The sequence below is a fragment of the Lipophrys pholis genome (genome assembly GCF_963383615.2).
Source record: "Lipophrys pholis genome assembly, chromosome: 13".
NCBI lineage: Eukaryota > Metazoa > Chordata > Actinopteri > Blenniiformes > Blenniidae > Lipophrys > Lipophrys pholis.
Genome location: NC_137632.1, coordinates 18,761,641 through 18,775,734, shown reverse-complemented (window position 1 = coordinate 18,775,734; position 14,094 = coordinate 18,761,641). Strand labels below are relative to the sequence as shown.

Genomic DNA, 14,094 nt, shown 5'->3' with positions numbered 1-14,094 from the left:
GTGGTTGATTTGAGAGCAATCTGTGGTTTAAGTTCATATAACTGCTACAACTTCTCCAGAAAAGCTTTATCAACTGGAAATCTAGAAAGTCTGCCTTCTGGTTAACCAAAGTCAACTCAAATAGCATTAAAATCAACTGCAAATGGCATTTCTGTTCAGCGACCTCCAACTATATGACCTACAACTTTGTCAAGACCACACAGTTCTTCCAAACACGGTCCAACAGCAAAACACAGGCTTGTAACTCTGATGTCAGAGCTGAGATGTTGCTGGGAAAGTGTTCCCTGCCGTCTCCCTTGTGCCCATCCAACATGCACATTGTTACAGCGGCTGCGATTTGGTGGGTAGAACTGGCAGGCAGTGGAGCAAAAAAACAAAAACATTTTATGCAATGGTGTGGAGCCGCTGATTATTGCAACACTGTGTTATTAAGTAAACAGGTGTTCCTCTATGAAAATACCAACGTGAGCCTTCTGATGTTGTGCTGTGTTGCTTGGAGTTTGTTCTCTAACACGCTTTAAACTTTTGCAGGGCAGTGGGGAGTCCACTGGTCATGGACCCCAACAGCATTTGCAGAAAGGCAAAGCGTCTGGCGGGAAAGCAAGCGGAGCTGTGCCAGACGCAGCCAGAGATTGTCAGCGAGGTGGCCAAAGGAGCCAGGCTGGGTGTCAGGGAGTGTCAGTACCAGTTCAGGTACCGTCGCTGGAACTGTACCAGCCACAACAAATACTTTGGCAAAGTTCTTCAGCAAGGTAAGTGAAGAGGACCTGGATATGTTCACTTCAGTGTTTTTAACGATTTGAATTGCAATTGTTTATCACTGGGACTTAAGTGAGAAGCATCGGTGAAACATGAAGCTGCATTTCGCAGCTGATTTAAAATGGGGTTGTGCAAGTTAGTGGAAACTACTATTTGATTAAAGTAACTTTTTTCACTTGACTTTAATTGTTAATGAACGTAACAAAGTCAATAGTTACTCAGGAGAGTCATTTTACTTAAACGATGTACATATACAAGTATTACTGAAGTGTTGCTTTTAAACATAAACTGAGTTGTCAGCACTATATGTGTCAGGGGGTTAATGAATGACTGGATTTACAGTGAGTTTACATGAGTTAGTTGCAGGACGACTCTATAATCAGCATGGTTGTGCTTCTCGAAATAAACATATTCAAGATGTATTGACAAAAAGATAAAACAACATCAAAACAATTGAGAGAAAGAGCAAAAATACATAAAGCAGCAGGTAAAGTCATGTAATGCTAATACATCACAGATATGGTGCTTACAGGCTTATGTTAATTGTACTTGGAGTCAAATATCCTTCATGTTGCCATCATGTGGACAAAGTTAGTCTGGATTAATGGGGCTCGCTCTGGCTTAAATAATCACACAGCAGTCCGGCAACCATGTAACACTGTTATTCATTTAATAATAGTCATTTGGGACAAGCTTATTTTTGCTAAAAAGTTGTCTGTTACAACTGTTACAATAAGTCTTTAGTTTAAAATGATTATTCACAACACTGGTTTGCATAAATATGTAACAGAGAAGTGGCAAATCAGATTCTGGACTCACATAAAGTTTTTCTAAAGAAACCAAAGTGTGCATATCGCTGTGGCTTCTGCCACATTCGGCAAAATGTCAGATCTTTTCTTGACTCGACGAGTGACTTCATGTGACGTCACTGCTGCATGTATGAGTTATTATGTTTGACATACAGTTCATGTGACCCTAAAGGTTGCTGGTTGGCCCTTGTTTGGAGCCTTCAGGTTTTTTTGACCACTGTCTGGGCCGAACTTCACACAGACTGAGACAGCTTAAGTGAGGGATTCTTCACAAGAAGTGTTCTCTCCAACATGTCAAATTCTACCCTTAAGTCAGAGATCTTATCCTGAACATTTTCTATGTTTTATTTCATTAAGGTGTCAAATAACTAAATAAAGCATTAGTATTAATTAAAATGTCTTTAGTCATACTAGTTGGTCAAGTTTGGCTACAGAGTAAGAAGATATAATATATAAAAAAAATTGCCTTGAATGAAACATATATTGTAATTGTCAAGCGATTTGCTTTATTTCAGCAGATTTGATTAAAAAAAAATTACATAAAAGACAATAAATGATTTTTGAACGTGAACAACGTTGGGATTGCAGACGGGGTCCTTATGTCAATCTGAGGTCAGAACCCTGCTCTGATGCCACTGCAGTGGACAAGGGCAGCTGTTGTATTTCAGGGTAGACATATTCACACTTGACTGATTCGCCTCTTCTTCAGATTGGGCACGCTTGAATTGATCAGCTAAGATTGCCTTTTGCTCTTAACCCTCTCTCGTAAGATCTCTTAACATCTTCCTCTGGCCCTTTGAAGTCTGTAATATCACTGACGTGGGGGTCACCGCTGGGTCCTCTGCAATTACTGTGTTGGTTCTTCTCTCGTGTGATTACATTCATAGAGAGCGGCTTGTCTTTGCTTTGGCTGGTAACACAGAGCACTTTTATGTGTGTTTAGTTAACAAACAAGAAGCATTTACTATCAATCTGCTAAATGTGTTATTAACTTTGAGTCCCTTTCGGGCAAGACTATAATTCTAAAGTTTTATTCCTACTTGTAATTAAGATTATCTAACTTTTTATTCATATTAAATAGGTAAACACAATTGGTGGCACAAATCAGTAATATTACTGGCAAAAATCTTCATGAAGGATATTTTTCCTTGCACTTATACAAAAGCGTTTGATGATAATTATTTTGAGAAGGCAATCTCATTTCAATCACTTCAGATAAGGATAAATAAATTCACTTTTTATATGCGTGAGTACATGTACAAGAGTAATTTAATGTAATTTAATGTATCTAATACTGTCTTTGAATATTTATGTAGCTTAAATTGTCAAATAACTTGTGTTCATTTCTGAACAGTGTAAGACGGTGGGTGATCAGGTTTGTTTCCCAGAAGGCTTTTATTCTCAATATATAGTCTATATTTGGAAAGAAATAATGATTTAAAAAAAAAAAAATGCATTTGATGTCTTTTTCTATCATATACTTTTAGTGACATTTATTGAACAGTTTCACATCAAAATAAACTGTAGGTAGTGAGATAAACTATAAGTGTGGTTGATAAAATGATGGCAAGCGATATAAACAGACAGTAAAATGTTAAATTGAAGTTTTCTAAAGACCACATGTCAGCAAATATATTTTACTATGGATCACAAAGAAAGTCAGCAATGGCAATATCTTTAAATTCCAAAAGTATTAGGATACATTGTTCTCATGGGATATATTAGATCAGGATCACCACTTGAACGTGTCAGTGCTTCATCAATGTTGCTGATCATTTGTCACAACTTTAATTTAACGGGGTCAAAAAAACCCAAATCCTCATGACTTGGCATCTAAGCCTATCTGAATTATCAAACAATTTCAAGTTCTATCAAGATGTTTAAAGCTAAAGAGCATGAGAGGAAGACAAACTGTAGACTGGTGTTATGCAGAAATCCTACAAACTGTCTCTTGCTATCCGAAAACAGAAAAGCTGAACTTGTTGTTATATCAGTCATATCAGAATTAGAATCCTGGAGAGTCAACAGAAAGTCATAATGGATTCATGGCAGTACTATTGTTAGTGTTATTCTGACGGAGAAAGAAAAGCAGGCAGATTAAGAAAGAGAGTAGGAGAGAAAGGAAAGAAGGGCATGAATCCACCAGTAGAAGACAGACGAGCTATTAATCATAAATTCCTGCCTGTCTATAAATGAGGCCAAAGTGCTCCTATATTTGAAGCCTTTGTCCTCAATTATCTTAATAGCTGTTTATTATAGACTTGTTCCATTAAATGTCAAAATAAAAGTGCCTTCTGTATTTATTCTCTCTAAGTGGTTTACTTAACCTCGTTGACCTTTCTTCACCCATCTTATTCATCTACCCTAAAAGCAATTGTGACAATACCACATGTTTCTATCTGCAGAGAAATTCCATAATGGTGTTAAAGAAATTGTGCACTCTCTGTAACTTTTATATGTGCGTTTATTTGCAGCACTGCACCGTGCAACACTTTGACTACAGTAACCGGTTACAGCTGTTCCAGTTAAGACAATACAAGTGATTAGATTAAACTGCTGATACAATGAAGAACTGTCACTTTCATAAAGCAGAAATTAATTATAACCATTAGATTCCATACACCTTCTATACCTGTTTTTTTACAAAATAGTTGCAGACTTACTGAGCTCCTACAGAAAGCTTGCTAAATTGCACACCTGTGCGAATAGATGTAACACTGAGTTCGTGTGTGTTTTGGGATCAACTAATAATTACAACATGAGTGAAATCACACAGAAGCAGAAGTATTCAAATCATGGTTTTGCATGCGTTACGCCTGTTGACACAAGAACAATCTGCTGCAATCTGCTTTTAAAATGTATTCTCTCTGGAGTCATTGGAGTCATAACCACAACTTCAAAATTATGGAGTTGGATGTGTTGATGGAGTTAGTTATCAAGCATAGTGGATTGCAATCTGAATTTGGAAAAAGAAAAAAAAAATAATAATTTTGGTCGATGTTCATTGTGAGGTTCATTGGGGGATCCGGTCCAAACTGATGTCCATTGTGAACAATATCTCTCACCCCTCGACGATGTCCTGGTCAACAGCAGGAGCTCCTTCAGCAACAGACTGATTCTACCAAAGTGCAGTACAGAATCACACAAGATTCTTCATTATTCAACAAAACAGGCAATAATCGATCAATCTTCTAGTTCTACATGCCTTCCAACAATCCATTTGAGAGATGCAACCTAAACTAAGGTGTGATTTTTACTCCATAAGTGCAATATTCAATCCAGAAGCCATTGATCAGTATCATATCATCTGGACTATAAGGAAAGGGATTTATATATGAGAACATAGTGATATAAACCATCTGAGACCACTACATGTCACTGTGTGATAACAGAACGCTGCCACATTGCTACAGAACAACATCCTCAGTGCCTGTTTTGGGGATTTTAGGAGGAAACTGGAGTACTTTGAAAAAACCCATGCAGGCACAGGGAGAACATGCAAACTCCTTGTGGATTGGCTACCAATGTGTTTTCTCGAACTGGGCATATTGCCACTGTGAGGCAAGAGTGGTAACTACCACAGTCCTGCTAGATTTCATATAAACATGCATGAAATACATCCATTATCAATTGGACAGTGAAGATCATGAAGGCATCAACAAAGTTGTCCAACATCCTGAAAACAAGGTTCTAGTGTGCTCTGTAAGGGAAAGCTCAGCTCAGAGCTGCTTCAGTTTGCATGTCTTTTAAAAACAAACCGCTTCAATAATGTGATCACTTCTGTTGAATGGTAGAGCCTCTCAATGCCAACATACAACTTTAGTTGCAGATCCAGCGTGCATGTGTCATTCCTTGTAATGTTTTTCTTTTTCCCTTTCTACGATGAACACACTATCAGATACCTCAACAATTCAGCCGCACAGAAATTAACAGTCCAACATGCCCCACTGCAAATGTTTACTTTTTGACTTTCATCAAGCCATGAGAAAAGAGAGACTGAAGTTGTCAGGTGTTGAGATGTGTGAGGTGAAGAAAAGTGTGCATCCTTGTATAAAAAGAGCTTTGGCTGATTTCACAACATTACTGAGCCTCCGTCTTTTTTTTTTAATCACAAGTATGCACGAGTGAACAAACATGTTGACACATGGACATATTTTGCTTCTTGAGTCAAAATGTTCTCTCCTCTGGACACAAACCTTTTGACGTGCTCTCCGATATGGAACAAGGTCAAATTTCTGCTTTCTTGTCATTACCTGGTCGTTATTATCCTATTTTCCTTGATCTCCGCCGTCTTTAAATAACACACCAACCCTGAAGCAGTGTGAGCCAGACAACACACAGTGATGGTGATAATCACACCAGGGATTTTCTTTAGAAACCGGGCTTGTGTGTGTGCGCACGTGTGTGTGTCCTGTAGAGTCAGCAGGGACTCTTGCTCTGGGCTGTGCAGTGGTTGAAATCCGTCATCAATCATAGACTTTTCTCATTTATGATCATAACAAGTAGATACAGATACACAGACAAAAGTTGCCATGTTTACATGATTGTTTTTAATTTGATTTGACTGGAAAACTTTAGTCATGGTGAGTAAAGTAATTGAGTCACTGGCTTTTGCAACACAGGGATTCCTTATCATTTGATTATGTGGTGTTGCATCATTTCAAGAAATAGACAAGCAACTGCAGCAATATCACAATAAATTGAGGCATCTCTTTCAAAACACAATTGGGCCTGGACTTTTTCAACCAACCTTACTCAAACAAAATGAGCTTAGACCTTTTATGTATAGTTATCATGTTCTTCATGAGCCTGTATAACTTATCTCCAGACGAATCCCACAATTCCAAAACATTCAGTTGAGTTAATTTAGTGAAATAAGTCGTTCATATGGCGTGTGGTGGTTTGTGTGTTAGCTATGTGTTAGACTTGTGATCTGCTTTGCACATTACTGACCTGGACTACTGCTGCATTCAAGAGTTAGGGAAATATACCATCTCTGAACTGGGTCTAGATTGCATGAGCTTCACATTTTGTTTGCGGCGTTCACACGATAACAATTGGACCAGGATTACTTTTAGTAGTGTGAACAAGTAGTTTGCTGTAGTCTCCTGATAGCCTGGCATGCAGTCTGTATTGTACCTTTGTAGCACTCATACATAACACCTGCAGTTCAGAAAAATTAGGACTGAAACTTTTAGATGCTGCAAACCAAAAAAAAGATGAGCGATTGAACATCCTTGCACCTTTGTCGGTGCACATGTAAAACTTTGGCACACAATATCTTATTATCAGTGCAATTTGTATGGTGGTAACACAGGCTGTTTCCAGACAGGCTGTCCAGGTGTCTTGGAATTCACTGGACAAAATGGGCATGATGAAAATATTTAGATGTCTTTAATTTGAGCACATTCTATTCTAAAAAATGTGCATGCATTTATAGGTCAGTTTTTTTGGTGATCTCCATTTTTTATATGTTTTCTCAATCAAAAACTAACGTTTCGATATCCTTGGTGCAAAATAAAAATCCTTCTTTAACTGCGCAGAGAAAATTTGAGAATGGGACAGACAGACAAAATACAGTGAGGGGTAAAGAAACAAGCAGGGGGTTAAAAGGGGAAGTATAAAAAAAAAAAAAAAAGAAAGTATCAAAAATCTGATGATTTGAGGCACCCAGTTTCACATTTTCCTTGCAGACATGAATTCCAAACAAATTCCCTGCCACGGTGAGTGTCTGGACCTGTCGACGTCTGCTTCTAATTCCAAAAGGTCCTTCTGCAGGATTTAACACATATTCTTTTAATCACTTTTCGACCTTTACACAATAACATGTGCAGGATTAGATGTGTTGGAGCTGTGATCGAGCCAGACAAGCAAAGGTTGAACAAAAAGTCAATTCTGTTTAGTTGCATTTGGTGTCATATATGCAGCAAATATGTGTTTTTGCAGTCAGAATGATATCTGAGTTCTGGAGGGTCTTAAAGAACAAACATATGGATACAATGTGATGTTTGTGAATGTGAGCGATAAATACAAGGCAAGGCAAGGCAAATATATTTATAGAGCACCATTCCAACACAAGGCAATTCATAGTGCTTTACAAAGAAATTGAAGAAATACAGAATAAAAGAAATACATTAAAGCTTTAGAAGAAGTTAAAGAAATGCATTAGAACAAATAATGAAGAAAAGTATAATAAATAGGGTAAGAGATTTATTAAGATAAGTTTGATAAAGTAAGTAAAATCCCACCCCAAAGTGTAAAGTCTTGTGGCACAGGTACAGTATAAAAGCAACATCTACCACTGAACAATGAATTTTTCAAAGTCAAAATTGGAAATCTAGTAAGACACAAACATGAACTGTGAGATTAAATACAACTAAATCTCACAGGAATGCTCCACATAAACAGTTCAGAGGTTGCTTATGTGCAAAAGGTCTATGCCTTAAATGCTCGTGAAAGAAATATAAAATCACACACACACACGCACGCGTACGTGTCCACCGTTCGCCTGCAGTGGAAACATCTCTGAGTGTCGGGGTCTACAGCTGGTATTGATATCAAGGCCTACTGGGGTGTGCAGGTTTTGTCGCACGCCACCCATTCTGTGTGTGTGTGTGTGTGTGTGTGTGTGTGTGTGTGTTGCCATTCCTAATGAATCCCATTCACTGAATCATGCGATACGGAGTTGGCAGTGTTGACGGTGGTGACTGCACGCTCACTGCCTTCCAGCTCTTAGGAATGAAAGTCCTTCGCTTAGTCTCCTCACACCATACGAGACTGAATATTGTTTTTCCCAAAATGTCATGTTTTGTTCGCTTCAGGATATTTCACATGGGTTTATAAGATTTTCGAAGTGACCCCTTCCTATACTGCTTGCTTAGTCCTAACCCATCGTCTAACCCCAATCTAAAGCTGTCTGTTCTGTGTTTTTGTGAGCAGACTTAAATGTTTTGATTGGATCTATCAAACTAAAAAACGATTGCTAGCATTGTCATCACATAACAGTGAATTACCACAACAAATTTCAGCATAACAGTTTTACAAGTTGTTTTATATTAGAAACAAATTCCAGCAAAAGATCGATACTGAGCGAGGTTTTTTATTGTTGACAGCTCTGTGGTAAGATCTAAAAAAGAAGAGTTCCAAAACAGCTGATGCCTGTGGTTTTATAATAAAATGTGTTTTGGTCAGAATAAATGTGGTTTTATGAAAAATAAATATCCAAGCATGATTAAATTGTGCAGTTTATGGCTTTTCTCTGACATGAATACAAATATATATGGGGCACTTGTGCTAAATAGCCCATTGAGACAAGAAATGTACAAAATGATCCTCGTATCATGCATTGTACAGAAAGAACAGATATTTCCCACAGTGAAAGCTTTAACATTTGGCTAATGACTGCTGTCTTGGAGCATTGGTTTTCATTTTTATATTTTGAATTGGGTTGCCTTCTTTTGTTTTTTAGTCTTGAAAAGTTCCAATGGAAACTCATCAATTGAAAACTGTGTTTTAGACAAATATATGAAATGTGATTTTTCCTTGATCAACTGTGTTCCAGCTTTTCAAATAACTGAGGACATGCAGGTTGTTTCCAGTGCAGTTTTCTCCAAATTCAGACTACTCTTATGAACGTCCTCCATTCATGTTGAATGAACAACAATAGCTGATATAACTTGGGATAAAGATGCGTTGAGCTGAGCGGCAAGAATGATGCCGATGTCGCCGGTAGGGCACCCGATCAATTTGCAGTTGTGGCTGGACGTGCCTTCAGCCAGGAGTGTTAAGCTCTGCACCCAAAATAAACCGGCAGCTGTGCTGTGTATGATTGTGTGAGTGTGTGAAAGAGAGGGCTTGAGAGAGAAATAGCAATGCATTCAGCACCACAAATCCAGTGGCGCTGGAGCTTGTAGTAATGGAACAGGACTGGAACGTGTGCTTTTATCCTGCTCCATGTAGCCCAGATATTGACAGACTGGATGCAAAGTCAGACGTCTGGATGGGCAGGTGGATGGGAGCCAGTTTGTTTTGCTCGCGAGCCAGTTGGACTCCATGTTTTTTTTGTTTTTTTTCTTTTTGATTGACCTGGTTTTTACTGTGTATGGGTTCAGAATGAATATGTGAATATGCTATTTTATCAATCCATGCTTCCCATTTATTGGATTTGTTTCCAGGTTTATGCGTTAAAGAATAAAAAAAAAAAAAAGAATAGAAAAAGAAAACGATAGTTAATCAAAATTCTGTCTGCTTTTGTCCAATTTGGGGCCGGAGCCAGTTCAAACTGGCTGTAGGCAACAAACAGGGTACACCCTGAACAGGTCGAGAGTGTTTTTAACGAGAGACAGTCAGTCACACACGCTCACATTTACACATATGGGCACTTCAGTGACACTAACTAACCCATCTGTTTTAAGTGTGGGGAAAAAGCAGATTAACCAAAGGAAAACCTGCAGGAAGATCTTACAAACTCCACATAGAAACGGTTGATTTTCAAACCACCCACATTTAGAATAATGTCACAGTCACTTATATTAGGTTATTTCAACAAAGTGAAGCCTGTCCTTTAATATCTCCACAGATATCCGGGAGACAGCATTCGTTTATGCCATCACGGCAGCTGGTGTGACGCATGCTGTGACCCAGGCCTGCAGCATGGGAGACCTCCTGCAGTGCGGCTGTGAGGCGACAAGGAACAGGGCACCCCCGAGGCCGCCGTCATCCACCTCCTCCGGAGACGGGGTCAAGTGGGAGTGGGGGGGCTGTGGAGACGACGTGGAGTTCGGTTATGAAAAATCTAAACAGTTTATGGATGCCAAGAGGAGAAGAGGCAAGAGCGACATCAGGACACTCATTGACCTGCACAATAACGAGGCCGGGAGGCTGGTAAGGGAGATTCCACATATTTACCTTTTTGAACAAGTAGAGTTGACAACCACATTAGTGCCCTTCTTAGAGAAATGGTTTTGCAACGGCTGCTGTGCTTCACTCAGATCTGATGTTTCTCTACATTCGAACAAGCTGCAGAAAGTGTTGCTTGTCCTTTGGAATGTTCCTTCATTCCACTGACAAGCGAAAAGAGAAAGACATCGCCCCCAGTCATATTTGTGTAGTGCCGTAAGCTGATATTCTTACAAGAATCAGGTTTCTGAAACAAAAAAACAAGAGCGTGCCACACATTTTGTTTCTAAGCCTCGGAGGCAGGTAGCTTCTAACATTTCCACAGCCCCTTGTAGAAGTTTAAAGTTCCTCTTGTACGAACACAGTGAATTATGGCCGTGCTGATTCAAAGTGCAATCGAAAGGCTGGAGATGAGCTTACAACTTTTTAGCTATGTTAATTCATAATGCAGCTTGGTCAATCTTTAGGTCGCATTTAGTTTTAGTTGTCTCAGATTTGCAGAAATGTTGCACAATCACCACTCAGAGTTACAAAGTTCACTTTCGTTGGGGTCAAAGGCAGGTAGACAGGAAGAGAAGAGAGGAGGGTTTTTGGGACGTAGTCCAATTGTAGCATTAGTGAACAAACCATCTGAATGGAAGAAGAAACCTGCATACAGGTTCCCAGACTTTTTAGAAATACTATGTGTGCCCAAATGTCTGCTTATGTGCATGCTTGTATACACATTTTCTATATGTGTGTCTAAATGGGCAGATGTGCATACATGCATTTGTGTGTGTGTGTGTGTGTGTGTGTGTGTGTGTGTGTGTGTGTGTGTGTGTGTGTGTGTGTGTGTGTGTGTGTGTGTGTGTGTGTGTGTGTGTGTGTGTGTGTGTGTGTGTGTGTGTGTGATGGGTTAATTATGTGCAGTATAAGTGAATGATCTGTTGTCAAGGCTTGTTAGACGTAGGAAGGCCAGAGGCAACATGGATGGGGGGGGGGTTAAATTCCTTCTGAATAGCGTCGGCTTTTATCTTACCTATCTATCTGTGTGTGTGTGTGTGTGTGTGTGTGTGTGTGTGTGTGTGTGTGTGTGTGTGTGTGTGTGTGTGTGTCTGCGTGCGCTTGCTTTGTCTGTGATATATCATGAAAACAAAATAATAAATTCTTCTTTAGTGAACTTGTCATTTGTCAGAAGAGTTCAGCTTCACTTCAGGGCACAAGTTAAAAGTTCTTTGTCCTTCTGTCTGTGTTTGATCAGGATTCTTTTTTTTTTTTCTTGTTTTTTTTTTCACCTATTTGCCCTCTTTCACCTCTCTTTCCCCTCCACCACCCAACAACCCTGCACCCACATCCCCTCCACACTTTCCCCCTCTGATAGGCAGTGAAGCTCTACATGAGGACTGAGTGCAAGTGCCACGGACTGTCGGGCTCCTGCACATTGCGCACGTGCTGGAAAAAGATGCCACATTTCCGCGAGGTGGGCGACCGCCTGCTTGAGCGATTTAACGGAGCCTCCAAGGTGATGGGCGGCAATGACGGAAAGACGCTGATCCCCGTGGGCCAGAATATAAAGCCGCCCGATAAGCAGGACCTCATCTACTCGGATGAGTCTCCCGATTTCTGCCTTGCAAATCGGAAAACAGGTTCACTGGGAACCAGGGGCCGCATGTGCAACAGCACGGCCATGGACATCAGCGGCTGTGACTTGCTGTGCTGCGAGCGAGGCTACCGGGAGGAAACAGTGGTGTTTGAAGAGAACTGCTTATGTCGTTTCCACTGGTGTTGTGTTGTCCAGTGCAAGAAATGCATGGTCCGAAAAGAGTTGAGTCTCTGTCACTGATGAACTGAGATGAGAGTAGTCACATTACTTGTTTTTTTGTTTGTTTTTTTAACCACTTGTATTACTTTTTGAGGCTCTTCCTTTATTTGGCTTTCAATTATTATTTTGGTCGCATGAGGCCACAAAAATTATTTGTATGAATTAGTATAAAGGGTGTTAACCAAAAGTTCAAAAGACATCCCACTGAGAGAAACTAGAGAAGGAAAGAAACCGTAAAGAAAGAAAAACAAAAACATCAGAAAGCTGAAAGTTGTTGTTTTCTGAACTACCTATATCTCGTTCCTGGTTTTTGAAAGAGGACCAAAGCTTGTTGTTTCATTATGACTAAAAAGAGAACCCAGACATGGTGGATCTTCACTAGCTGGTACTTGTTTGTGAGTGTTTCTTGATTTCACAAACAGCTGAGCCTGGTTGAGTATCTAAACCCAAAGAGTTTGTGTCATCAAAATATGGTGATGTTTCACATTTATTCAATTTTCTGTACTGGACACTTGTATGATTGAAACACTCTGTTTTGTACTCAGTTTTTTTTAAAGCTCATCTGAATCCAGCATATCCTCATACCAAAAAAACAACAGTTGCTGATAGTTCAAGGATGTTAAAACAGCTTCCAGATGGGTGACGAATAATGGAAAAACGTGAACGTTTGACCCATGCAGTGACAGAATCCAGTGGCTCTGTCATGCAGTGGGCGGCATTTTGCTTCAAATCTGTACAAACTTGTTTGTGTGTGAGCAATCATATTTCTCATATGATTAAATATCTCTCTCCTGATGGGAGTGATTCACAATGGGTTGCCGAGTAGTTTGATGCTGATGAAAATAATATGGTCAGTTGCTTGATCGAAACCTAAACTGAATGATTTCCATCTGTAGCACCATCACCAACGCACTAAATGAGAGAATCCTCATAGTCTCCACCTTTACAGGTGTTTTCCAGACATATTTGCAAAGGGGCAATGAGGGGGCTATTTTTGCATGCAGTGATTTATTATTTAAAGAGTATGTGGTCACACTTGTCATGTTTGGTCCAATCAAATTCAACCTTAGTACAGGAAGTTGTTGCCTTGAGACATAAGTGGTGGGTTCGTGACCAGAGGGTATGAAAGGCTCTCCTGCTGCTCCTCGTCGGTTAAATCATTGGTTCTCAAATTTTTTTATACCAGCCCTCCAATTTGGAAATAATAATATTTCCAGAGCCCCTGTCTGGACAAACACACATTCATTTTTACATTTAAACCTTTCTTTTTACTAAAGTTTTGATACAGACTGGAAATATTATATTGAACTGATCAAATGAAGTTTCAAAAAAATTGACACCAATTGTGAAATTATTAAAGATGCATCATTTCTTCCAATTTTTGCTTTGTCACATTTCAATTTTCAACATTCAGTGATTCTCGATATTTGGAAGAAAAAAAAGGCGCTTTGTGCAAAAATAGTACTCTTAAAGAGAAGATAAAGAGTAAACCTGAATATTACCTTTGCAAAATCAAACAGGACTCACTGTGAAACATAACAGTTGTGTGGGTTTTTACTACAATTTACTGAAGCGATCACTTTGGCCAGAACATTGCTGAGCTGCTCTATGATCTACTGAATTAAATATTTACAAATGTAGTTTTACTACTGTACATGTGACAAATGAAAATTAATTTCTCTGTTAGTGTGGCCTATGGTTGAAAAGTGAAGGTCATCTACCACCTGGTGCGCAACAAAAATGTGGATAAAGTCCACTTTAAAATGAAATTCTTGCAAACATGCTCTGGTGGTGCAGTTCAATTTTCTGAATGAAATCCAAACACAT

General features: G+C 39.3%; 1 protein-coding gene across 1 annotated transcript in view; it reads left to right on the top strand.

The window, feature by feature from the left end:
- The window catches only part of wnt6b (wingless-type MMTV integration site family, member 6b), a 25,902-nt gene extending 12,309 nt beyond the window's left edge, over positions 1-13,593 (top strand). The window contains exons 2-4 of the mRNA XM_080478432.1: positions 532-752; positions 10,147-10,451; positions 11,827-13,593. Of these exons, the coding sequence (XP_080334558.1) occupies positions 532-752; positions 10,147-10,451; positions 11,827-12,288 (988 nt within the window). The 3' untranslated portion in view covers positions 12,289-13,593. The remainder of the gene's footprint in view (positions 1-531; positions 753-10,146; positions 10,452-11,826) is intronic.
- Positions 13,594-14,094: the final 501 nt, after the last annotated feature.